This window comes from Clarias gariepinus, chromosome 25 (genome assembly GCF_024256425.1).
Source record: "Clarias gariepinus isolate MV-2021 ecotype Netherlands chromosome 25, CGAR_prim_01v2, whole genome shotgun sequence".
NCBI lineage: Eukaryota > Metazoa > Chordata > Actinopteri > Siluriformes > Clariidae > Clarias > Clarias gariepinus.
In genome coordinates, this window is record NC_071124.1 from 21502931 (window position 1) to 21529836 (window position 26906).

General features: G+C 38.5%; 1 protein-coding gene across 2 annotated transcripts in view; it reads right to left on the minus strand.

The window, feature by feature from the left end:
- Nucleotides 1-26906, minus strand: part of pde1cb (phosphodiesterase 1C, calmodulin-dependent b) — a 66029-nt gene that overhangs the window by 30239 nt on the left and 8884 nt on the right. The window contains exons 1-3 of one of the 2 annotated variants that reach the window (XM_053487226.1): nucleotides 16187-16207; nucleotides 6172-6285; nucleotides 1730-1912 (exon numbers count right to left, since the gene is read on the minus strand). In XM_053487226.1, the coding sequence (XP_053343201.1) occupies nucleotides 1730-1815 (86 nt within the window). In that variant the 5' untranslated portion in view covers nucleotides 1816-1912; nucleotides 6172-6285; nucleotides 16187-16207. Of the gene's footprint in view, nucleotides 1-1729; nucleotides 1913-6171; nucleotides 6286-16186; nucleotides 16208-26906 lie in introns of those variants that run through there. The other variant, XM_053487225.1, reaches the window with a different exon arrangement.

The window sequence follows — 26906 nt, forward strand, 5'->3', positions numbered from 1 at the left end:
GCATTACGCAGGTAATGAAATGATGCTTAAACATTCAGACAGATATGGGATGTGGGAAGAGGAGGACTCTGTCTTTCACACTGTAATTGTGTTCGTTTCCCCCCCCCCCCCCCCACAGGCTCATTAGACAGAGGAGAAAGCATGCGGGGCAGAAATACTGCGACTCGCATTGTACTGCACTTGAAGATTTATCGAGACATTTCACCAGCGGATGAAACTTTTACGGCCGCCAGGAGACGAATGCTTCTTCCACCCAGCGCATCTGATCATTTTAATGTGTTGTGGGAAACTCACTAGTCGCCCCCTGAGGGTTCCTCTTAATCCAGATGTTTGAGCTGACCATCAAGAACTGCATTAGTTACAGCTATCTGACCCATGCATCATTATTTATTAATACAGCAGACTGAGTAATGATATAATTAAAATAAATTGATTGTATTCTTATCGCCATAGCAAAATGGGTTTGTATAGGACAATCGATCAAATAATCGATGGAATAAACTTAGTACTACTCAGGAAAATTAGGTAAAAACAGCCTTAGAAATAGAAAAAAATGTTAACTTTTGGTCTTAGTTCTCTTGGATTTAGCGGTAGGTGCATGTCGTCATTAAAATGCACATAACGAATTCTTCGATGCACAATTCGTCTAATTTAATTGTAATATATTTAACGAATTACCTGCTGTTTATAATGGTAGTGCCATATAAATCCTACAAACATTCAAACAATAATCCTTGAGATATTGCATTAATGAGAAACTGAGATGAAAGTGAAAAAAAAAAGAAAAAAAGACGCAGGCTTTTTACGGTTTTTTAAATAATAAAAAATTATATAATACATGAAAAGCTGCATTTAATTGTCAGGACGGTAAGGTTTATAGTTTCGATAAGGTATGAGGGGCGTTCAAGTCAAACTAGGACTTGTGATGAAAGTTCTTGTGAACGAAAGCATGAAAGTGATTGACGTTAACAAAAGACTTCACATGCAGTACGGTGATGAGACTCTTAGCCGGAGGAAAACGTTTAAATGGTTTTGAAGAATGTTCTCACGTCCATGAAAGACAATTCTAGCCGAGGTGACTCAGAGCCCACTGCAGTTGTTCCCGTGATCATTCAGCAAGTGGAACACCTCATCCTTTAAAATTGATGGAAAGATTTTTGCAGAAGAGACGCATCTGTCTGTGGGAATTGTATACACAATTATTAACCTACACCACTTGCACATTACAGGGACTCGGCTGAAAGTTATTGTAACATCCCCTGTACAGTTCTGACCTCGCTTCAAGACATTTCCACATGTTTGGGGAAATTAAAGGAGTTCCTGGGAGGCTGGTGTTTCAGATGTGAAGCTGACAGTCCGATCGTGGCTGTGACGTACCGAGAAAAGTTTCTACTTTGATGGTATCGACGCACTATCGAAATGCTGGGACATGTAATTTAGTGTAGAGAAATAAAGGGAGTTTTTACTCTCCTAACTCAAAAGACCTGGTTTGATGTGAACGCCACTTGTAAGTGATTACAGGAACTAATTTTTCGCATTGATGTCCCAGGACATAAAAAAAAAACATGGGTGTAAAAAATATTTTTCTTAATTAAAATATTATTATTATTATTATTAGCTTTGTACCTTATCAGCATTGGGAAATCATAATGTAAGCATGAAAAGTCCAGCACGATGCACCATTTAATTTCCGTATGAACTGGAAAAGTTTCATCGCCGGTGACCTCACCTCTCTACGAATATTCCAGCCTGCACAGCGTGCACAATGCTACGGAATCGTGGTTTCTCCTCCGTCCGCCTCAGCATCAGCCCCATCTGACGTGTGAAGGTGGAGGCCAGCCAATCACGCACCTCTGATGGCACCGAGTCCGACTGGATGTCACTGAGCTCATCTTCTGTGTCCACCAACCGTCTAATGGAGAGAGAGAAAGAGAGAGAGAGAGAGAGAGAGAGAGAGATGACAATCCATGTCCATGAAAATTAGCCAGGCACCAATAACAGTGTGTCTAATGCCACCTAAAGTGGGGTTGCCCAAAACTCCACCTCATGTCACTACACCTATCACTATGATTATGTTAATCCTTGGATTTCTTCATTTGGAACAGATCGTTATTAAAATCCACATTGTCAACTTCTAAACAATTTCACCACGTTGCACAGCAGATACTGAGAGTAAAAAAAAACTGTAAGTTTTACATGCTTATTCAGTTCTGCACTTCCATTTCTACATGTTCCCGCTCCTTTTTCCTGGTACTGTACATTAGTGTTCCACAGGCTGTGTTTGCATACACAATCCTGAATGGCTCTTATATTATATGACCCAAGAAAACTCACCTTTAACTACATGTCTACTATTTAGAATATTTAACATATCTATTTATAACATTTAGGAGAGCATTATGGGTATTATGTGGACTTTAGGGTGAAATTAGGGATACTTTTAGGCCTTGTTCACACGGGCGTTAAGTTTTTGGATAAACGAACGTGCTCTGAACGTCCTAGACGTTTATGTTGCGTTTTGTAGTGGCGCTTGATTGACTTCTACACCAGCGTTTGTTTGTCTCTGTCTAACGTCAGCCTGCAGCCCAAATTGTAGTTTGTGTGTTAACCTGTGGGGGCAGTGTGTCGGGAACTGAATATAAAAGCCCGCTGCTACCGGGTTCACTCTCTGACTGCACAACGTCAGATTAAAGGATGTTTTTTTTTTTTGTGGTTTATGAAGGAATGCGAAAATTTCCGTGTAAGTTTTTCAACAATTATTTTTCGCCCTTTTCCGCATTTTCCTATGTATAGCATGTAGGATCATGGGATATATCCGGTCCTCCGAAGCGTAAAATAAACGTGAGGAAAGCGCACTAAAAGCGGTTTTCTTGTGTTCGTTGGGTTTTGAACGGCAAGAAAAAGCTGCATGCAACGTTTTTTTGATGCCGTATAAACGCGCAGCCGGACAAACGCAGGTCACCAAAGCCCGTGTGAACACTCCCATTGACTCCTACGTGTAGAAAACACTCGCCGCTTGATCTGCGCTCACCGGACGCTATGAACGCACTAAAAACGCTCAATTTATACGCCCGTGTGAACAAGGGCTTACATATGCAGTACAGCATTAAGTCTGTTTAAGTACGATCTTTTAAGTATGATTAAATTTCTGTGCAGTTCCTTAGGAGGGTGAGATGACAAAAATCATATTCAAATTTGATCCAAAACACCTCTGATTCTGAAAGATGAGTTCAATGTGAAGGCGCCAAAACGGTGCAGTTCCTCAAATGACCACTGGGAGCAAGCTTCAAAAGTGAGTCAGTCCCCATAGAGCCCTGCTAAAACGTGTTAGCAGCCTGTTACAACAAAAGACAGTTTTGGTCTTCAAAGCTAGATTTCCCATTCACGAAAACGTGGATTTTTATGTAATTTATTAGTAAAAAATTACATAAAGTAAATGTTTTGGCTGATTTGAGTGACAGCTGCAGTGCAGGTGTCAAACTGCTAGCTGTCTGCTACTATGCATCACTTTAGCTAACCAGCTAACTGGAATCACTGGAGTTTGCCTGTAGTTCAATCAAATTCAAAGTAATGTAAGCATATAAATGAATGCTAGCCACCTCAGCATTTTAGCTGATCTAAAACTAAGCTAACTAGCTTGTGGTAACTGAGGCAAGTAGACAGATTCCAATCATTAGCCAGGCTCTGTTCATTCGGCTCATGTGCACATTTATTTATTAACCAAGGCTCAGACCGAGGAAGCTCCTTCCAAGATGGCGACAACCATAGTTGTGCTTCATAACCGTTTTTCAGAAAACAACCTTTACAAAGGATTTGTCCAGATGTTTTTATAATGTACAGTCTGCAGAATGCATTAATTCGGCTAACATTTGTTCACCTGTGTTCACATGATAGGATGTAAAAAGATGAAAAGAGCACAGGCTCCTTTATGTTCGTCTTTTGCTAGCAACAAGCTACGTTAGCCAGCTAGCTGTGACAAGTGATGTACATTTACCTCCTCAAATCAGTGAACTGTACTGTATTATATGTGTTAACTCTGAAACGCTATGTAAAAAGTTTGAGCCGAATGTAGCGTTAATCTTTAGCAGTATTTCAGAACAAACCCAAAAGGAAATCTACTAGGATATTTTCAGCTTTACACACCCCTCAACAAACTTTATTTTTGGTGGGTTTTATTTAACTGCCAAACGGCAAACAAGCCAAATGTATCAGTTTCGCGCTTTCAGACTTGCCAAACGGAGTAATAAGTGTGAAATTGCTCTAACACACCTATAAAAAGCAGAGGTGCATGAAATTCTCCATCCTTGTATCAGCCAGGTTCAGTCGTTCGTAATATTCCCTCAAATGCAGCGGGATCAGAGAGACAGAGAGTAAATATGACGAGGGAACCGGCACTTACAGAATGTCTGTGTGATGAATGACCGGCTGATTTAGGGACATGGTCCTTCCTCAGTGAATGGAGTCCCTAAGAAAATCTATTTGCTCGGCCCTCAACCTTGATTTAGAACAGTTTTTGAAAGGTTTGTCAGGAGTCATGAACACTGTAGAGCATTTCAATGAATCAATCTTTGACCAAAAATTGGGGGGGCAGCAAAGGGATTATTTTAGGGCACAGTGGAATTAGCCGACTTAATTAACATTTACTCTTTTATTATTATTATTTATTTAAACTTTATAAGTACTTGCTAGAAATCTCAGTTAATCCAGTTTCTTTGCTTTTTAAACGTATTTTATCGACTTTATAACCTTTATTAAGACTGTTAGTCTCATCTGCTCTTCATGCATTAAACTTTAATTGAAAAAAAGTTCTCATAAAGAATCTGTCGGTATTTAAATCCACACAGGTAATGCAGTTAGATTTTTTGCTCAATTTCTCTACAGCTTAATTAGCTGTAAAAAAAAAAAAAGGAATTAAAAAAGCCATGGGTAACAGTTATTTAATTACCTAATTAGTTAAGGAGTAATGATTAAATTAGTTAAAAAGGCTTTCCTTAGTTAAACTCACTGACATAAAGCTACATAGACGGTTGTTACCTGTCACATCACAACAGGTATTAAGTTAAGCATTTTTGGGTGATTTGATTTAGGAATATTTACAGATTCTTGGTTCAATATGCTCCATTTTGATAAAAAGTTTATTACTGTATCATGTCCGGTTCCTGGGATATGGTCAGTGCGAGTTTGTTGACGAGGAGAAAATGTTGAAATCTTATTTTTAGAATATTTTAACGAGGATTCTGTGGTGTAGTCAGTCTCATTTTGACACAGCATTTCCCTCCTACCCCTAAAAATAACTTCGCCAGCAGTGGTTTTTTCGATCACAACTGGATTGGCTTGGACAGTGTTAATTAAAAAGTGCTTTAAAACAAGGTTTAGGATTAAAACTTTTTTTTTTATTCAATTGAACTATGAAGAATTTATTATATCATGATTTTTCTGCTGAAATTAAAATTTTGATACAGAACCTGTACCTCATTCAATTGGCCGTAGCGAACCTTAACCTGTGCGACTTTATAACTTACAGTACACTTGATATAACAGGTCACATTTATAAATGCTCATTAACATATTAGGTGGCAAAATATTTTTTTAAGACATTTATCTTACTCATCATGTCACATTATGGTAATGATGCATCATAGCTGGTTATTACCTGTAATGAATAAATACATTACCGAGTTAAGGAAATAATCTCAGACACATCATTTCATTGGCATTCTCTATAATGAATAAACCTGTCATTTCTTATTTTTTTCAGCATCAGGCCGTTATATTTTTACGACATTAAAGCCAGTTCACTCTGGTCATATTATGTCAACTTGACTTGATGAATGCAGATGCATGTTGTAGAAAAATTGTTATATTTTTGATGAAATCGTATATCTGGGTTGCTGTGTGTAACAAATAGAGGGACTGATATTTTTACTGTCATGCCAATACGATGTAATTTTTTTTCCATTTCCTGGATATCAGCTTGCCTTGAGCCGAGCGATCTGCGGTAATAATGAGTTATGGAACGGAAATCTCGCTTGCCTTTAGTCCCACAAACTCATCGTAACAAACGTTCTCATCCTCGCATCATCAACGGAACAACAGAACACGGTTGTGTATTAAACACTTCCAGATGGCTTTCCACATTAGTTTTATTATTAGACTCTACAAATACTTCACCTCGTCTCTTCGATGTAGACGGACTCGAGCACTGAGGCTGCATATTCGAGGTTCTTCTTAAGGTCGATCAGGGACGCTTCACCTCTCTCCAGCTGTTTCACCAAACATCGCAATCTGGACACAAAACACAACAGAGATTTAAAATTTTAATACTGATCCACAAATGCTAGAAATAGCGAAAGTCAGAACATAGACAACTTTGCTGTTGGATTCTCAATGGTCAGAAGGTATTGGACCTGTGATGTCTGGTACAAGGACATTGGCGACTATGGGCAGTTTCGTCTGCCTGGCCCTGTGCATGATGCACTGAATCAATGTTAATGTATTTATGTCATCTAAAATGTTATGTATAACAAGATGAACACAATAAAAAGTATGCACTGTACTGTATTATTCGCATAAGTATATACAATGTATACAGTATGTACAGATAATATAGAGAGATAGTATACCAACAAGCAGATTAAGCAAATGTGTAAAAAATATATACAGATATTTTGATGATATTTAAATGTATAGACTTGGTGATATGGTGAATATTTCAGTAAAAAGGGGGAAGTAACAGGAAAGTCTTTAAGATGGAAGAAAAAGTGAAGAAACGTAGTGATAACAGAAACTTGTTTCAAAGCTGTGCCCCAACATTACAAGAAAGTATTCACCCAACCATCCATCTAGGAACCTCTGTAGTCCAACTAAGGACCATGGAGGCCAATGGTGATTATTTCCACTTTATGACTGTACCTTTATCATCCACTATGGGCAATTTGGGAAGGGCAGGTAGCCTAATCTGCATGTCTTTGGACTGTGGGAGGAAACTAGAATACCCAGAGGAAACTCCATGCCCTCAGACCTGGAGCAGGAATCGAACCCAGACCCTGGAGGTGCAAGGCCACAGTGCTAAGCATTAAGCCACCATGCCACCCACATCAAGGATGAATGGATAAAAAATAAGATGTGTTGTGCATTAATAAATAAAGAAAGTTTAACTGTTGGCAAATTCCTGTGTTATAATCAGAATTTCAAAAATGATCATAATCACATCATCATGCCAATGATTAATTATTTTCCAGTATTTGTGTTTTTAGACCTTTTTGTAGTCCCATAACGTGATGCTTGGATATATATCAGGGGTGTGTGCGATATAGGAGGAAAAAACTAAATAATAAAGATGTGTTCTCAGGGTTGTTTGTGGGGCTTTTATGTAAACTCTGTCACTTAGGGTTCTACTGACGTTGTTCATTATAGAATCACCTTGTTTTCTCCTTTCCCTGTCCTGTACCTGTTTTGAGCTTATTTATCCTAAATAAAATGTCTCACAAAATGATTCAGTTTTGTTATGTTCGTTTTTTTCCAGGTTTTTAGATATGATCTTAAATAATGATTTCTAATGATATATAAGCATCATCCTTGCTCCACAGCAAGCATAAAGAAGGATGCTGCACTTCAACTTAACCTTTAGATCCGCATCTTTAATCCGATTCCGGGTATGCCTCAGTAGACTGAGTGGTTAAGGCATGATCCTGATTTGGAGGATGTTATGTTGCACTTGACACATGATCAAACATCTGTTCCTGAATAGGCCGTTTCTCTCTCTCTCTGCTTCTTTCCTAAAGCTCTCGTTCTATCAGATCATTCTTTCATGCATCCCAGGCAACAATCCAACAACAATAACAGGGTTGAAAGCTGAACGATTTTGTTTGTAGCCAATTAACAAGACATTTACTTGAACTGATGTATCGCATAAATCACTAGATTAGCAATTATAATTGAATAAAATTGGAAAGAACAGGAAGTTATTAAAAAAAAAAAGGGAAAGACTTGGATTGGATAACAGAAGTCACTATGGGTTTGCCAAATGATAATATGAATATTACTAGAGTATATAATACCTCTCAACATTTTAAGTGTGCTTCTGAGCCATTTTCACATTGAGTTTAGATACGACCTGAGCTGCCAGCTTTTTAGAAAATTCTGAAAATTCTTTTCAGAGATTCTAAAAATAAGGACTTTGGTTCTGTACACACAAACACACAGACAGACACACACACACCTCCCACTGTGCATGCCCAAGCATTCTGTCTAACACTAACTATGCACATGAGCATGGCTCAGATGCAGCGTATTTTACTTCATAACACTTGCAAACCAAAGCTTTGAATTTTCCCATAAGAAATAATGGAACTCAAATTATTCGTTCCACAGCCCAAAAAAAAAAAAGACATAAAATGATTAATACAAAATATTAAGTACAAATAAAACAAATAAACCTGCATTTTACCTTAAAAAAAATCCAGACAGGAAAGTGTTTCCGTTTATGCGCGCAGGTTATTTCACAGTAACACTTCTTCCTCTCTTATTTGAGTTTTTTACACACACAAACATATTAAAGGAAAGACCATTTTATCTGAAAAATCGTTAATGACACTCGCATGAGCTCATACTAATGGAATCACTGCTGTAAAGTAAAAATAAAAAAATTACCCTGCACTTTACCTTTAAAAAGAACCACGACAGAGCAGTGTGTGTGTGTGTGTGTGTGTGTGTGCGCGTGTGAAGGCGAGGGGTGGAGTGGTGTGTGCGTGAAGGCGAGAGGAGGTGTGTGTGTGTGTGTGTGTGAAGGGACATGATGTCCAATGACAAAATGCAGGCTGATACAGAGGGGGAGAAAGAAAATAAAAAATAGATTTTTAACCTTTCTAATGGGACTTAGAAATTATGTTTTACGCACACACATGTGGTCACAGTGTTATAGTAAACAGTACACGCGTGCACGGATGTTGATTATACCAGTAAAAGTCGTGCACTAAGACCCAGCAGGGGAGATGATTACCCACAATTCCGCAGCGCAAGAGAGAGAAAAACCATTGGCTCAGTTGTGATCACGTGACGCTCGGCGTCAAAACAAGAAGCACATGCGTGATAGATGATACTCGGGACTTGTAAACCAAGACTTGTTTATAAAAAAAATTTTGCTCGTCTTGCAAACTGCGTTACTCGTAATCCGAGGTTTCACTGTACATATAGTGGCAGGTGTGGCTCTGTAATTAAGAGGTTAGAAAGCAAACCAGGAGGTCCCCGTTTCGAGCCCCGATGCTGGTGGGTCGCCACTGTTGAACCTTTGACCCCTTAGAAAAGTCATAGTACCCCATTCCCGAATAAGCCACACGATTTGACACCTCAATCGTGAGTCTACGACAAACGGTGCGGGACTAGTTACGCGCCAAACTTTTGTACAGAAGAAGAAGAAGAAGAAGAAAAAAAAATGTGAGTTAGTAATAGTAGTGCTTCACTTCGCAGGCACCACTAATAATATGAGTATCCCTTGAGTATAATATGAGTATCCTTATGAACCTAAAAAGTGCTACATGATATACTTTGTGCGCTCCGGCTGAAGTAAACTTGTGTAGCGAGGGAACGCGATTTGACCTCAGAAAACAGAAGCCGTTTATCGCTGACTCGTCAGAAAGAGACTTGTTAATTTTGCTGCCGTCTTATACTGATGATTGTTTTCGATATGAAAGAGTCAGAAATTGAACGTGTTTGCGTGAGAGCGTGGGTTCGCATAAGTCTCAAACTCAACGTGTGAGACTCGGCAGCTTCGTATGATATGACTAACAGGAAGCGCTTGTGGGTTTTTAGAGGACAACGCGACCACGGAATACACACATTTCTCAGAATCGGGTTTCTGTGTGATCTTGCATGTATCTGTGCATACGTTAGTGCGTGTGTGTGTGTGTGGTTGTTACGGGGACGCTGGCCTGATTACAAGCACAGCTGCTGTAGACGAGGACAGTGGGGGGTAACAGGGATGGGAGGGGTGGGGGATGTTTGGTTCTTTATCTCTGATGCATCCTTGCTGTTGATTAAAGACATTCGCTTGCTTTTCCCATGACGTAAGTGATGCAGAGGAGAGGGTCTGTGGTGAGATTCAGCCTTGTTTTTAATGATCTTTTGTGATGTAGATCACGTACACACACCCACACACCCACATATATATATACAGTTTTTACCCTGGAAACCTTTCTCTTGATCTGATAATTTCTTTTCTGTAACAGCTGTCAGGGTCAGGCGTCAAGCGAGCATGGGCGGTTCTGTTGGCTTTTACTGTTTGTAAGTGGGTAATTTCAAGTTGCAGGTTCACTTTGAATGCAGCGTTGTTACTACAGATTTGCCAATAAATCTCATTTCCGCTTAAAAGTAGTAAAAGAATATCCAGAACCTGGCTCTGTATAAGAGCTCATATTAGAGTAAAAAAATCCCACGTACAGTACTAATAATATTTCACCAACGATGAATAAAATTCACCAAGTCCACCGTACTACACCGTTCTCTTCTGTGATCTTTTGCACGCTTTGTAGTTCTGCCGAGACGCCCTGTCGACGATTTCTCATTCAAAACGCTGCGAGACTGAAGCAGGCCCCCGCTGTCTCCCATGTGTCAGAATGAGTGTAATCGATGCCTGAGGCCAATGTGATAAAGATAGAGAAGTGCTTTACGTATTTATCCCAGACAATGCTTCGAGCTGCTTGCAGAGAAAGAGAAATCCCAAACACATCCCCTATGTTCTGAAAGACACCTGATCTCGAACTCACTCAAGCCTGAGGTTTTAAATCGTCAGTCCCTTCAGTTCACCCAGGATCGGTTGTTGTTGTCAGCAGGTTCTTCTGGCTGAATCATCAATATGATTGATGGTCAAGGCTGACATGGTGGATATTGAGCCCTTTAAGTTCTTGACTTGACTTCGGATCCTCAAGTAATAATTATAATATCATCTGAATCAATAAACCTATAGTGAGGGTATTAAAACATCATCTGATAGACGTCAAGTATCTGGAAGTTTAAAAGATGTGTCCGAGAATCTAAAAAAAGATTTTTTTAAACACAACATAGCAAGGCAGCAAAGTGGCTTAGTGTTGCTTAGCACCTCCAGGGTCCGGGTTCAATTCCCACCTTGGGTCTGGGTTTGTGTTTGCATGTTCTTCCCGTGCTTGGTGGGTTTCCTCCGGGTACACGGGTTTCCTCCCACACTCCAAAGACATGCAAAGTAGGCTAATTGGCATTCCAAATTGAGCATCCCCTGTGATGACTTGTTTGGAGTGTACCCTGCCTTGCGCACTAAGTCTCCTGGAATAGGCTCCAGTCCCCCTGTGACTCTGTATATGGGATGAAGCGGTATAGTAAGTGACGACTAAGACAGAGACTCGTCCAACCCAAAGACCGGACCCCGAAACGTATGAAGTGCCATATAATATACGCAGTTTAGTGCACCAGGGAGACAAAACAATCTCTACACAGGAGGATGTGCGGTACCAGCATCAAAGGAGCAACATCTCCAGACTAGAATCAGCAGTGAACAGTAGCTACAAGTACAACAACACGCATTTAAGGATGATATTGCACAAATCTTGGACAGTGAAGACAGGAGGTGTGAAAGAGGCCATCTGTGAAGAAGATCAAAACCACTTCACAGGTCTACCAGAAAAGCAACACCTAAGGACACCTGCTACACTGCGCTGGTCATTACATCTTAACTACTCACCCTAATCTTTCTTTCTTACTGGTTTTTTTCAACACTTCGCTCCCTTCCACATTCTTTAATCACTCCACTTCCACTCTCACATTCTTCATTGTTCACCTAACATTATTTTCAGTCAAGCGAGAATCCTTGACCCTGAAGGATACAAATATGGGGAATCCCAGAAGAAACTACTTGGATCCGTAGTGAAACCTTTCGCTCTAACAAGAAAGACGTCCAGTTGACATGACCCAACTTTGAGACAACATCACCTGGATGACTGAGAATCTTTACAAACAGAAGTTTAGTCTTTTTTTATTTAGAGGAAAGCATAATTCACACTTTCTTACAGCATAGAAAACTGCCTTGACCGTTTTACCTTTTTTTTTTTTTACATCATTAAATCCATTTATTCAACACTGGCACATCCTCCCAAAGTTATCTGGACAATCTTCATTATACTGTAACTTAGAAAGACTTGCTTGCTCCACATATTTAAAATGATAAACCGCCCCGCCCCAACCGTCCTTACGGTATTGAAGTCGAAAACAATTAAACGTACAGTGTATATACCTGCTGCATTCCGTGCCAGCAGCTCCATTTAATTTATACTTTGCATTTCATAACATTATGGACGCTGCATTATAAAAGCATCCATCAGAACTTCGGCAACAATTGACAGCTGAATTGAATCCTTTTTGTGGTCCACACAAAGCTTGTCTGTGGTGGGAGGGAGAGCTGACAGATGTGTCAAGACATGCGTAGGAGGAACGTGATGTTCCAGGCCCACTGACTGGTTCGGCTCGGCCCACCCATATTCATCAATGACAATCACGTTCGTCCCAAAAACGCACCGATCATACGGCTTTCCTTGTCACTCATTGAAGCTCGAGCGAGTGAAGAGGTGGATTAGTTGTTAATGTAATTTTGTGGTCTCTACAAATTAGAAAAGTATAGACGAGTTTATCGAAAGCTAATCTTGACCTCGGTTTTCTTTTATAAAAATAGTTCCTAAAAGTTGAGCTCTCACAAAAACTAGCTTGCCTGACTAGTCGGGATGTTTACTGTGATGGCTTTATCATGTGTAAAAGTGACTCCTCATGGTCCCAGAACAACAATTGCAGTCCTGGAATATGGCCGTGTCGACAGAACAGAAGAAAAACTCCATAGATGTAATTGCCGGGTCAATTCAGATCATCAGCTGACTTCATTTTATTGCCACTGATTCTGAACCTGAGCAACTAAAGCAAAAGCAGATCAAACACTTACTCCAAATGCTTCTGCAGTGGGCACTATGCATGATGCTTCATGGTGCATCGCTTTATTCGTTTCCCTTCTTACCCTGACGCGCCCGTTCCTCTGGAATAGGGTCAATCTGGACTCATCAGAACACATGACCTTGTTAGATGTCAGATGTTTATGCTCCCGAGCAAACTGAAGCCTTTTTCTGATGAGTCTCTCTAACAAGTGGTTTTCTAATAGGCATGGATTTCTTGTCATATTGTGTGTGTGGAAATGTTCAAACTTTCACTATTATTAAACAAAGCTCTGATTTCTATTGTCAGTTTGTTTGTGATTTCTTCCACAAAGTTGATGGTTCAGCACTATCCCTCCGGGACAGTTCTCAACCCAATTCCATTAAAGGCCAAAAAAAAGGAAAAAAAAAACAAAAAACATAACTGATACTCATGTCATTTTTTAATTCAACTATTAATTAAGCTTATTTACAGTATACCAGACGTATCTGCCATACTTGCAAACGTACAGTACTCTGTATACACAACACAATGAAGGTTCTGTGAAACTTAATTTTAGGCTGCGGCTTTGGAAAAAGCTCTTAAATCGAGGATCAAGGAAATTCTTAAAATAGCGCTACTCAAACAAGTGAGTCCGTTTGCAAATGACACGGGCCTGCTTGCATTTTTCCATTAAGCCATGGCGTAATAGTCTCAAATGTTTCCGTCTGAGTGCTCCGTGTATGTAGTACATTCTTCAATTCTTTGTTCGTGACTAAGTAGGCCTAGTGAAACATCCATCCTCTGTTTAGTGCATTTAGGATTACCACAAAACACAAAGGCTGTTTTTTATTTATTTTATTTTTTTTCATATATCCTTCGATACTTAGTTGGGATGATAAAAATGTGTTGTTTGCTGTGTCTTCCCTGCAGAATGCACTCTATTGAAATAGCATGCAAATTAACCTTCTCATCTCACATAGAGAAACTTAATTGCGCTCGTCGCTTATCAGCATCCTGCTGCTGGATGCAAAAAGGTGAAGTTAAAAAGGTCTCACATTTTAGAGAGAGTAGAAAACAAAAGTCAAATTTTCTTCGGTTTTAACGCTGATAAAGAAGTAAAGGAGAATTATTCAAACTAAAAGCAATACTAATATCCAGGTCTGATTCATGAACCTGGTAGCATCAGTGTGAAGCCTTTATCGTCAGGAGGTGAAGCGAAAGAAATTAGCTTTATGGTGCAGAGGTAGTTCGAGAGCCATAAATCTATCGGCACAACGCAAGGCCACTGTTAACATCAGACAGCTCATGGGATATTTATGCTGAAGTGCCTGTGGGGAAAGTAAACGTTTCTCTCGTAATGAAACCCCAGATGAATTTTTTCATCAGGGAGGCACTGAAAGTGCAGAACATAACCTGATTGACGCATGTCTTCCATTTGGTTGAGGTATGATATGATGTCTTTAAATAGCATACCACGACAAATAAAAGGGAACTAATTGCAAAACATTTGTGTTGCTATGGTTAGCAATTTATGTTATTATTACTACTACTACTATTATTATTGTTGTTGTTATTGTTAGTAGTAGTAGTAGTAACTTAGGTAGTAGTAAGAGTAGTAGTAGTACGGTATTTGTAAATATATTAATACTTTTACCATAAAGCAACATTGTAACCGTTTGGAAGAGGCCTACACTGGATCTGTTAAAAAAAAAAAGTAAATAAAATACAAATTTTAATAAATGCAGAAAAATCTCGCTAGAAAAAAAAATATTTTTTGTTGTAAAAAATGTAAAAAGTTAAAAAAGGTAAACAGTTTATTTATAGTTAATAGTGGCGCTATCAATAAGCTGATGAGGTTTTTATCTATAGTATAAGCATAACCTTTTTAAGTTCCACTTGCCTTCATACTCAGTTTGAATCACACTAAAGTTTCACAAAGATTTACGGTTCCTCATTTCAAACTTTAACATAACAAGAAACTTAAAGGGGTTTAAAAAAACTTTAGATTGACATAATACAGCACTGTCCTGATGAATTCATCATTCTGATTGGTCAGTATGTCATTTCTCATATAACGGCAGCTGCACTTGTTGTTATACAGTATTTTGCCGTTTCTATAGTAACAAAACAAACTAGTTTACATACAGCAATAAAAAATGTAGGTATACATGAATAACAAGTGTAATGCGCTATTCATGAATAAATCATTATAATAAATGTTTTGGCAAACTGATGTTGAACAAGAGAAATAAAACACTTTGTAATGTGCTTGTACTGTATAAAGTAATAGCACCCTGTCATTTAATTTCTGACGAATACAGATTTTTTTCTTTTACGACGTAGAATACAGTTGAATGGAGCAGTTTGCGAAATGAGCATAAAAAAATAATGTGATCTGTTGTAACTTTGCAAATCACAAGCTGTAATGTTCACAGTGAAATTTAGTTCACAGTAACTTTAATTTAAGTACAGATTATGAAATGATTCAATGAACACAAAAGAGTTATACTCATTCAGTGTTATACTGAGAATATCTCATTAAAGTACATTGTAACATTTTTATTCATGATACTGCCATTACATCATCACCTAGACCACTTGTGAGGGTTTCAAACCCTATTATGCGTGTCCAGCATTAAACCTTGCCATAGTTAACTCCTAATGCCCTTTGCTGGAATTTGGTACACATAAATGTTTAATGCCTGTTTCAGACTTGCACTCCCGACCATGTACTTCAAATTCATTTCTTAAATACACCCTTCATGGGGCGTATGAAATACGAAAGAGAGATACAAGAAGTAAGTCTAAGTAACAGTAGTCTCAATTCCTGGTATTAACTAGGGTCAGAGCGACAATAACAACACACAGATTTCACAAATATTAGCATCACCATGGAAAAGAAGAATTGAAACACAAGACAGAAGGCTCAGAGTCATTATGCTCTTGGAGCCGCCTGTGTTATCATGCAATGGTATAATCCCAGAGATCAAAAACCGATATCAATTTTTCCAATAAAATTATGCAGAATAAAAAAAAAAAAAAAAATTAATAAAGGGATAGCTACTAATATTCTGGAGATTGAAAGGTGAATAAAATAAGAAAATGTTTATGTAACATTTATTAGAGGAGTCTCCAGTGTAATTCCCAGAATAGTCTTCACAACATACTGTAAGACTTTGCGCATTTCAGTTTCGCTGTAACGTGAGGAATTAGCTAATAAAATAAATCCATAGCAGTTGATACATTACTGGGAATTTTTTACCTTTATTTCCAGTTTAGGAAACGGATGTATATGGAGCAAATGATGGGCAACACCTGAACCAAATAGAAAGGTTTGGCATCAATCTCGGAACTGAACAATCAGCGTCAATATACACAGGAATTTTCGTCACTTGATGGAGAATATCTGTAATCACAGCAAGATATATTTAGTCAAATTATTCTCTCATTACTCTTCATAACCCTGCTACTCTTTTTTCTTTTTATTCCAGTACTGATCTGGTCATTATAGTCCATTTAGGTTTGGCCAGGATCCAATAACCCATCACTTTCTCACTAAACAGCTTTACAAAGTAAAGTCACCATGAGGTCCCATGGTGACCCAGAGGCTTTTGAATCACCATGTCGTGCAGTATAATGATCTGATAAACACTGGCTATTTGTTCAAAATGTCTGAAGTCAGACAACAGGAGTCAGCATTTGATGACCCAACAGCCTTGTTACACCATTAATTTGGGAGGACAAAATCCCTGCAGGTTTTTGTGAACATTGTGTTTTCGTCAGAACATTTCTAAAATACATAATTTATTTCTATATACTACTGTGCAAAAGTCAAAAAGCACATGCAAATAAGTGGTGTAAAGCAAGCCTGTCTTCAAAAAGAGAACCAATGTTTCTTTGTTAAAAAAATAAAGTCAATAATCAGTGTGACGATTTTTTGCTCACAATATACAGTAGGCTCAGGTACGGTTTGTGGAGTTATATAAGGAAATAAAGATGCTTTGTTTAAGTTCTTAATTTCATATTGTGAAACATATTTTCCCATAGGGAAAAATGCAAATGCAGATAATTCGTTCCAGGGACCCAAAATATTACCAATGTTAACAATTTCTAACACTATAATCATATTTTTTCATAAATCTAAACCTTTAGAAAATAAATTTCAATTTAGAAAAATATGAAATAAATAGACATTAAACCTTAGATATAACCTCGGTTCGTTCCCTTGTATGCAGAAAATGCTTCGTATGCCAAGGCATATTTCTTGCAAAATTTCAGTCTTAAGAGGAACTGTATAGGTTTGCAGCACATTAGTATTGCTGCAGTAATCAATTACAATTACAATTGCTCCTCTTTACAATTATGTTGAGCAGAAAAGCATTCCTCAGGATTAGATTCCCATTCTTGGCTGACAAGAGTGGAACTCGATGTGGTGTTTTTCTCTTGTCCCGTCACCCTCATAATTCAGTGTGTTGTGATTTCTGAGATGCTTTTTCTGCTCACCACGTTTGCAAAGAGTGGTGATTGAGTTACTGTGAGCTTAAACTAGTATGCTCACATCAATTTTTTTTTCTTCTTGTGGGGCTGATTATCGACCTCAGCCCAGCAGCATTTGGGTGCTAGAAATGAAAAAACAAAAAAAAAGAAATTACTTTTCCAGTCGAGAACAGCTGGTCATGCCAAATCAAACGTAATCAATAATAATTGCATATAATTATCTTGAGCAGCAGCAGCGGCAACACACTTGATTGACTCATTTTACAGGAATACAAAAAGTTGCCTACATATAAAGGCATTGATCTGAATAAGTTTGTGTTGCATTTTTCATAAGCTGTAATCATTCATTAATAGGCCATGCTGTGCCTCTCCTGTTCGATCAACCGCCACATTTTATTCCAACTTTATTTCATCTGTCATTAATTGATTTACCTTCCACTTGCACAAGCACTAATTAGCAACATGGAGCATGGAAAGGGGAGATAAAATGAGAAATAGAAACGAGAAAAAGGGGGGGAAAACAAAAAGAGAGAAAAAGTAACACTAAATTTACAGATTATTACTACTGTTTGCTAGGTGGTTGGTCTTCACTGCACTTTCATGTTCCTCCTGTTCTCCTCACAGTTCAAAGTCCAAATAGTCCTTTTTAAACCCCCTTTTTTAAATACCTTTATACCTACAGTATAATTAATACTTGCCACCCCTTATTGTTTTTCAATAAGACTAAAACTATAGTATATTCTGCTTTCTGACTGAATTAGCTTAGAATTGAATAACTTTCTCATAATAGCTCAAACCCATCGTGTAACTAGCTAATAGTCACATAGCTGTTTTGCTATTTTTGCTTACAAATTGCCACAAATAGTTCACTAGTATTCACTAGCAAATATTATTCGCTAGCAAACATCAAGAAGCTAATAGTTTTGTAGCTAGCTAACAATATTGCAGCTAGCTAATAGCTGTTTTCTTATTTTTCTATTCACAAATTGTCAGAATATGTTCTCTAGCAAATATTAAATGGTTAACAGTCTTGTAGCTAGCTAATAATCATCGCTATTTCCCTATTTTTGTTTACAGGTTGACAGAAATTCTTCACTAGCAAATATCAAGAGGCAAATAGTCTTGTAGCTAGCAAACAGTATTGTGGCTAGCTGTATTCTTATTTTGTAATAACAGATCAACAGGCTAACAGTCTTGTAGCTAGCTAAAAGCCTTGCTACCTAAAGGTTGTAGCTGTTTGATTTTTATTTGCAAATTGCTAGAAATTGTTCACCAATAAATATCATGAAGCTAATACTCTTGCAGCTAGCTAATATTCATAGTTTTTTTTCCCATTAGTTGCCAGAAATTGTTAACTAGTGAAAAGACAAAAAACTAATAGTTGTGTAACTAGCTAACAGTCAAGTAGCTAGCTAATAGACCTAGCTATTTATTTGGCTAATATTTTTGTAGCTAGCTAACAGTCACAGCGCTAACAAGCAGTCTTGTACTGTAGCTAGCTAATAGTCAGCTATTTTCTTCTTTTTTGTTTGCAGATTGCCCGTATTTGTTTACTGGCAAATATTAAGGGGCTAACAGTCTTGGAGCTAGTTAATAGTTGGTGCTGTTTTCTTATTTTTTTTGTTTACAGACTTTTTTCTTTTCTAGCAAATATAATCAAATATTCAGGTGTTATCCATTATATTAACACTAGTAAATAAAAAATATATTAATCAGTTGAAGTATATCCCACTAAACCGGTGAAAGTACATTGTGCATGTGTGTGTGTGTGTGTGTGTGTGATTGCGTCTCTCCTGATCGGCAAAAGTATCTAAGCATTGAAGACAGATCTAAAGATCAATTCATCAATTTTTAAACCTGACAGTGGGTTTAATGTTAATGGTTTTAATGTTATGGCTGATCTATATAGTTGGCGCGATAACTGAAACCTCAGCTAGGATGCTAAACCATTAGTAAAACTTTGATATGATTGATTAGCATTTAATTTTAATTGTAATATATTAACACTATATAGCGCTCCTTGCATGAACGGTTCAAATGGCATCTGTAATTGGAATGAATTCACTTGGATTGACAATAATATTTGCATATACTCTATACCCAGTCACAGTGTTTTGAGGATGCCTGAGAGAGGAATGTTATCTCTCCCACTGTGTTACGTAATGAGAACAGATGAAAGAAGACAATTCCAGGGAAGAATAAGAGACAGATGGAAAGTTGTATAGATGCATGAAAGCACCGGGAGGAGGATTGTTATCGTGAGGAATACTGATGGATGTGTGGGGGAATGAATATTGAGAAAGAGAGAGAAAAGATGCCGTTAAAGGAAACGCTGTTTTATGTATGGCATGTCTGTCATTATTCTGTCCGTCTCCATCCCCCCCTCCTTTCTCATGCAATTTCTAAACCGTGCTATTTTTCTCGTGTATGATTTCTGGACGACTAGAATTTGTTCATACACTAGCATTTAGATCACACCCTAAAACACAAAGAGGAAATTCCTCCGAGGTCAATACGTTAAGCACCTGGTGCCAATTTCCTGTGGTTAACTTCCGCAGAAAAGGTCAGTGTGTCTCTGCTGCTCTCTCCAAGACAACAAAGACTGTTTAAAAATGTTTAAAGGTCACTAAATCTGCATATCACACCACAAAATGAAACCATCTCAAGCCACCTCAATCAGAGCAATGGACACACACACACACATATACACACACACATATACACACACGCAGACACACTCAGAGACACAGCATCAGGTCTTTTTAATTGCTCCCGGCGATGCAGCTGCACTCACACAATGCCTGATTGTGGCTCCTAGATTACTTCCTGCAAGTCCGTGACACATATCAGAGAACACGCTGATTACTACTGTGTCCAGTAACTCTCTCTTTCTCTCTCTGAAACACACACACACACACAACTCAGAAACAGTACACCTACAGTAGGTACTGTATATAGACAGACAGATAATTAGAGCTTTATTATCAAGCTGAGATCTATTCCACACACTGAACAATTAACCTAATGACAGACGGCTAGATAGAGAGTTTGCAAGATAACTATCAATAGAGACCGGAATGATGAGGTGATCACCTGCCCAGCACTTTCTGGGACCGTCCTAACATTTCCCCTAAAAGAAGATTTCTCCGACTTCTGATCCAAAACAAAACAGCATTTAGGAGCTAATATCTTTAGCGTGTTCATTTCATTTCGAGTTATAACCTCCCTATGGTACCCCTGCTCCCCAAGGCACGGCTTATGAAGCTGGAAGCTGTTAACAGTAAAGACAAATGTACAGCGCATCTCAGATTCTTCTTCACTTTCCGTGCGAGTTTGCTCTTATAAATTACCTTGGCGAGACAGTTCTCCCCTGGAACATCCATTCATCAAATGCTTGGCATTGAAAAGCATCCCAGTAGGAATTAGAAAAACGTGTAGGTAACAGGAGGGTTCTGCGATAAAGCCAGATATGCTGCTGGATATCTACAGTATCTTGTGGAGTTTGGTTCCAACACACCTGTCTCTAAAACTGATTAGCCAGATCAGGTTTTTGTAAATTAGCGCTAATGCTGTTTTGAGGACAAATTAGAACCTCCTGTTAGACCTTAGACTAAAATAGGATGCTAATGACAATATTGAGGAGAATGACTGTGCAACAATTTCATGCACAAGTTTCATTTATTTTGGCTTTTCTGAAATAAGAACTGGTGACACAGTGGCTTAGCGGTTTGCACTGTCGCCTGGCACGTCTAGGTTCGATTCCCGCCTCAGAGTCTGTGTGCATGGAGTTTGCATGTTCTCCTCGTGCTTGGTGGGTTTCCTTCAGGTACTCCATTTTTTTCCCCACATTTCAAAGACATGCAAGTTAAAATAATTTCCTGTAGTATATATATGTACTGTATGTGTGTGTGTGCCTACGATGGATTGGCACCCCGTCCAAGATGTACCCCACTTAGTGCCCTAAGTCTCCTAGGATAGGCTCTAGGTTCTCTGTATATAACCCTGTATAGCGTTATAGATGGTAAGGGGGTGAAATAAGAACAAGGTCAAAACTATACACACAGCATACCTTATATTTAATTGAATGTTACTTAGCAAGATTTTGGTTGCCATCATCCAGCCATTCTTAGCAGAATTAGCTGTGTTTAATTAAATTAGATGGTTTCCTGGCATAGTAGATCTGTTTTTCCCAGCACATGCTACAAATTTTCCTGTTTTCCTTGCTCCATTTATTTCATACCCAGCTTTGATGTGTGTTTTGTGGTCACTGTCCTATTAGAACACTCAATTTTGTCTCAACCATCTTGCTGATGATTTGAGCTTCTGCTGAAGAATTCTGTAGTAGTCTGCTTTCCTCATTACTCCTTCCACAATGCACCAGTTTCACTGGTGGCAAAAACACACCAAAATGCAATGCTACTGTACCACCACCACCATGCTTAATATCTGGTACAATGTTCTTGCAGTTACTCCTTCAAATATAAGTTTGGTCAAACTTCCTTTTTTTGCAGCAGCCTTTCAGTGAATAGTGATGTAAAATCTGCTTGACTAGAAACAGTGACTCTGAAGTTCATGGCACACCTGTGCCCTGATGGTTCCTTGGTGGTTCCTGATCATCCAAACTAATTTCCTTCAAGCTCAGAGTAACAGTCCTGTTCCAGAGATCATCAAGGTGCATACATCTCCTAATACCCTGCCTTCAACAGTTTGAACTGTCATGGAATCTGTGGTTGCTTTAAGAGACATTCCTGACTTGTGTAAATCAACCATCCTCTTTATAGGATCTGAACTGAGCGCCTCGGACTTTCCCATTGTACTTTGTGGTGGTCACGCCGTTAAGTGTTGTTAAACTTACAAACCCTTTTTAATATATTGGCACAAAAAAGCTCGATGCTATACACAATCATCACTAACAGGGAGTTGAGAGGGCTTGGTTTTGTGAATGAAAAGACATTTTGGGACTTTCAGCACAACTAATATGTTAATTTAATTGAGTGTATGTATATATTTTTGATTCTTATGTACAAATTCCTGGGTCTCACTTCTGTTTAATGTGTACGTTGTACAATCATTTCACACCAGAAAAGAAAAAATGTAAAAAAAAAGTTCAAAGAAACCACTGAAAGCCCAATATTACCATGACATTTACACTCATGATGAGAGTACGTAAACTGCAACCAGATGAGGTAACGTGGTAATTCACTGAAATGAAACTCACCCTGTATGGGTGATAAGAACACACAAATATAAACTTGAATTTCTATGTAATGTGTGATAGAATTTAGTGTGAATTTACTACAGACCCCTTCACATTGCGAAAACCATCTTTCCCATGGCATCCTTAAAATATCGAAAAATGCAGCGGCAACAGGGATAAAGAGGGTTATCATGGGCTTAATGCGCCCGGCGGGTTGGTATAAATACCACGTCATGCACAGGGCCTTTCATAAAGTGATGATATAAGGATTTGGATCCCAAATTAATAGTACATTTTTTTATACATGAAATAGATGCTCTTGATAGCACAATGTATTAAGCTCAAGAATAACATAATATGAACCTAACGCGGTCTTCTACAACATGGCATGGTTCTACCATAATCTTTCCAATCTACACCATGCTTGTAGTGCGTGAATAAAGTCCATTACAATGGTGTTAGTTACGAAATTAACAGGTCAATATTGTCGGTAATACATACATTAAGTTCTTCCTGGGTCTTGCTTCAACCACATCCTCACCATGTCCAAAAAAGCATGCCAGCTCCACGTCAAGGGAAACAATACTACGTCCTGGTTTTCTACTGCCAAGTTGTACAAGTTCTCCATGCATTCATCCAAGTTTTTCCTGGCTGCCAAATATTATTTGAAGCTAGAATGAGCATCTAATTAAAGGGAATATGAAATGAAAATGGAACAAGATGGGCCTAATCATGGGCACTTCTTCTAGGAAGATAATTTGTGATTGAACCATTGGAATGGATCGTTTTCTGCATTATTTATGCAAACTCCTCCAACTCCTCTCACCAAAATCAAAGAGAATATAAAATGATATTTGGAGTGTAATAATCAAACCCTTTTCCGGCTGTACCCTGTTGCTCTAAATGATGACACATCTAGTTCTTGATGGACTGGTCACGGTAAGATGTGCCCACCTAAATGTACACTTTTTTCATCTCATTAACCTCAGGAGACACGGCGGACCGATGCGGAGAGGATGGATAGCCCGGCTGTGCTGGAAAGAGTGACCGATAGCTGGTGTAAATCCAAGTAAATGTTGAGCTACTGCCAGCTGGAAAAAAAGCACTTTGGAGTAAGGGGTTATCATTCTATTACAGCTTGATTTGTGTCACTAATCAGCAGAGCAGAACCACAAGGAGTGTTTTCATTCCAAGTTTGGCTTAGAGAAAGAAAGAAAGAAAGAAAGAAAGAAAGAAAGAAAGATATTTAAACTATTCATAAATGGACAGGCTTACCATTAGGTTCAAATAAAATCATTCTTATAGAGAAGATAGCTATTATACTCAGTCTTGTGATAAGATCTTTGCCATAACAGGTACAGTATAAATAATCCTCATTAAACTAAGAAACAAGCTTAACCAGATAGAATCGGTCTGACATGCTAGAACAACTCTAAAGGGTCCAAAATTCTATTACAACCACCAGAATTGACCATCTAGAACCAGCTCGGCCAGCCAGAATAAATCTAACCTGCTAGGACCAACCTGAACCATCTTGATCAGATGGACCCAGACTAACTCTGCTTTCTCCATAGGCACTGCTGTTTCATACCATGCACAGGTACGATTCCTCCCAACTCAACTGCATCCTCTGGCCAGTGTTCACATTATGCGTGTTCACAAACGTTGGGGTCAAGTGTACTTAGATCCATGAAAGCATCCTAAAAGTGTCCAAAAACCCTTCTAAAACATTCAGATCTGACCAGCAGCTTCATGAGCGAGCTGTAACCTGCCTAATCAGCTAGAACCCGCCTCAAACCATCAGAACTGAGTTTCCGAGGCTGGTAACAAGCTATTAAAAAGAAATCCTGAACGATTTTGGGTTTTCCCCCCAAACTAATCAAAACACGGTTGTTCTTAATTGGCTGAATCTGTTTTCAAGTTTCTTTTATATAAACTCTATATATAATGCTAAAGGGAACTGTTTAAGAATGAAGACGGATAAAAAAATTCAGAACTCAGAAACAAAAAGGGACAAGGGGAGCTGATTAGCATTGTATAAATGAAATCCAGCTGCCAGGTTTGCTAACAGGTTTAAGCTGTTTACCATGTTAGCATGTCTTTGGGCAAAATATTCCTTTAAATATACTTTCAAAGATTCAGAATTCAGAAAATTGTACACCAGGAACGAGTCTTATCATAACCTTACACAAAGACCTACACAAGTTTAATATGAGCTCGCTGGGGGGTTCAGCTGCTGAGCTTTACCCTTGAAAAAAATGTGTGAATTTTGGACATATTCTCTTATACAGTATAAGTACATTCTCTGTAACAAGACCTATCCTTAAGGAAAAGCTCTAAGTAAATGTTTTAAAAGTTACAAATTTATCAGTGTTACCTGATACCTCTCACAATACTTAAAGTAACATTAGCAATGGTAGCTAGCTTACGAAGTTACATTAGCAAATTTCGCACCTAAGTGCATTGTCATTATTAACCCATTAATTTGATGACATAACTATACAGTTTACACGAGTTTTTGTCTCGTGTTAAAAGATGTTTAGCAAAGTTTGCTAGGTAGCCGAGCTATCTAGTATGAATTATGCGTATGGTCCATTCATGATGTTTGCTTGCTAAGCATTTAAGGTTGGGTTAGGTGATGTTTCATTATTTAAACTAATCTATTTGGTGTATTATTGGGTAAATTGTTTTGTATGGGATTTTGTCAACATTTCTAATGAATGGTATTACTGTACCCCTTGAACGTAAACAGAATTTTTAGCAGAAGTGTTTTTAGGTTGGGGGGCAGGGGTATCCTGGTTGTTAAGGTGTTGATCTAGACATCCCTGGTTCGAGCCGCTGCTGCGTTAGACCCTTGAGCGAGGTTCACCCCGAAATGCTCAAATACAATCGGGCGTCGATTGCTCAAATACAATATATCCCCAGTATGGGGAGATTCCGACAAATCCGAAAAAAACACAGCAAGGCAAGCTGTAACTGAAAAATACTAAACAATATGGTAGTGTAATACACAGGGTATTGGTGGCTCACTGGTAGGATTCTCGCCTGCCATGTAGAAGGATATGAAGGCTCGAACACCAAGCCACTGGGTGCAATGCCGATACCAAGCCATAACAGGTACAGTCCCAAAATGCGCCAGGAAAGGCATCCGGCATAAAACCTATGCAATGTTGTATCGGATGGTCAGCTGTGTGATATGGACTGATAACCAGATATCCTATTAACAATAATCCAATTATTCTAAATCTTCGCCAATGAGTGGGGATAATAGAACAAATATTTAATTAGGACATACAGTACCTTAAAACACTAATACCACACTAATAAATACCTGTAAGTTGCTTTGTGGCCAGAAACCCTGTCAAAGCTGCTGTTATAGAAAACTAACATCAAGCCATACTGATAACCAAGCTGAAAATCGCTGTAGACGTGGTATCACGCTGTGCTGTCACATCAAGCACACTTCTTTGAATCCTCCCAACCTTTCTGAGTGAAATATCTCCCACAGTCATGACAGCAGGAATTAGCAGCTAATCAGAGGCGTGCGGCATCAACAAGTGGGTGTTTCACACACCTGCACCCTCAAAACAGCTGGAAACACCTGGCTCACTGGGAAGGCGAAGAGCAAGCGAGGACAGGAGAGTTGGATAGAAGAGGAATGTAATTAAGGCCGGGCGAGGGGCTCATTTGAACTGGGCAATTACCCTAGCTAACTATCAGGTTCAGAGGGAGAAAGGGGGAAAGAGGGGAGAAAGAGATCTGTAATAGAGGGACAAAAGATCACAGAGAAAAAGAGTGTTTTAGTAAAGAGGTGTAAAACAACCAGAGTGAAGCTTTTCGGCAACCTGGACAGCACGTGCAGGCTTTCAAAAGGACATAAAAAAAGTTTTTGGCAACCATATGCATTGTTTTTAATGAAAACTTGATTTAAACATGAATGCTCGGGAACAAAACAGAGGAAAAACTAACTTACTGCATGCTTAAAACAGACTAATTATCATTTAAAACCAGCCTGAAAGTCAGCCTTGTGTAAAAGCACTATTAAGTACTAAAAAAAAATTATAAAATCCATCTTGAAGACTTTCCCATGACACTCCAGCTTTGCCTCTAACTGACACTGGAGACTCCTTACAAAAATACTAAATAAACATGTGCTAAACATGGGTAAGGTTTTTTTTTGTTTAGTTTTTTGGATTATAGAAGTGTTACTAAATGTAATAAATGTACTGTATTACCACTGCTTAATACACTACTATTAACACCTTCGGCCCCCATGAGAACCGAGAAC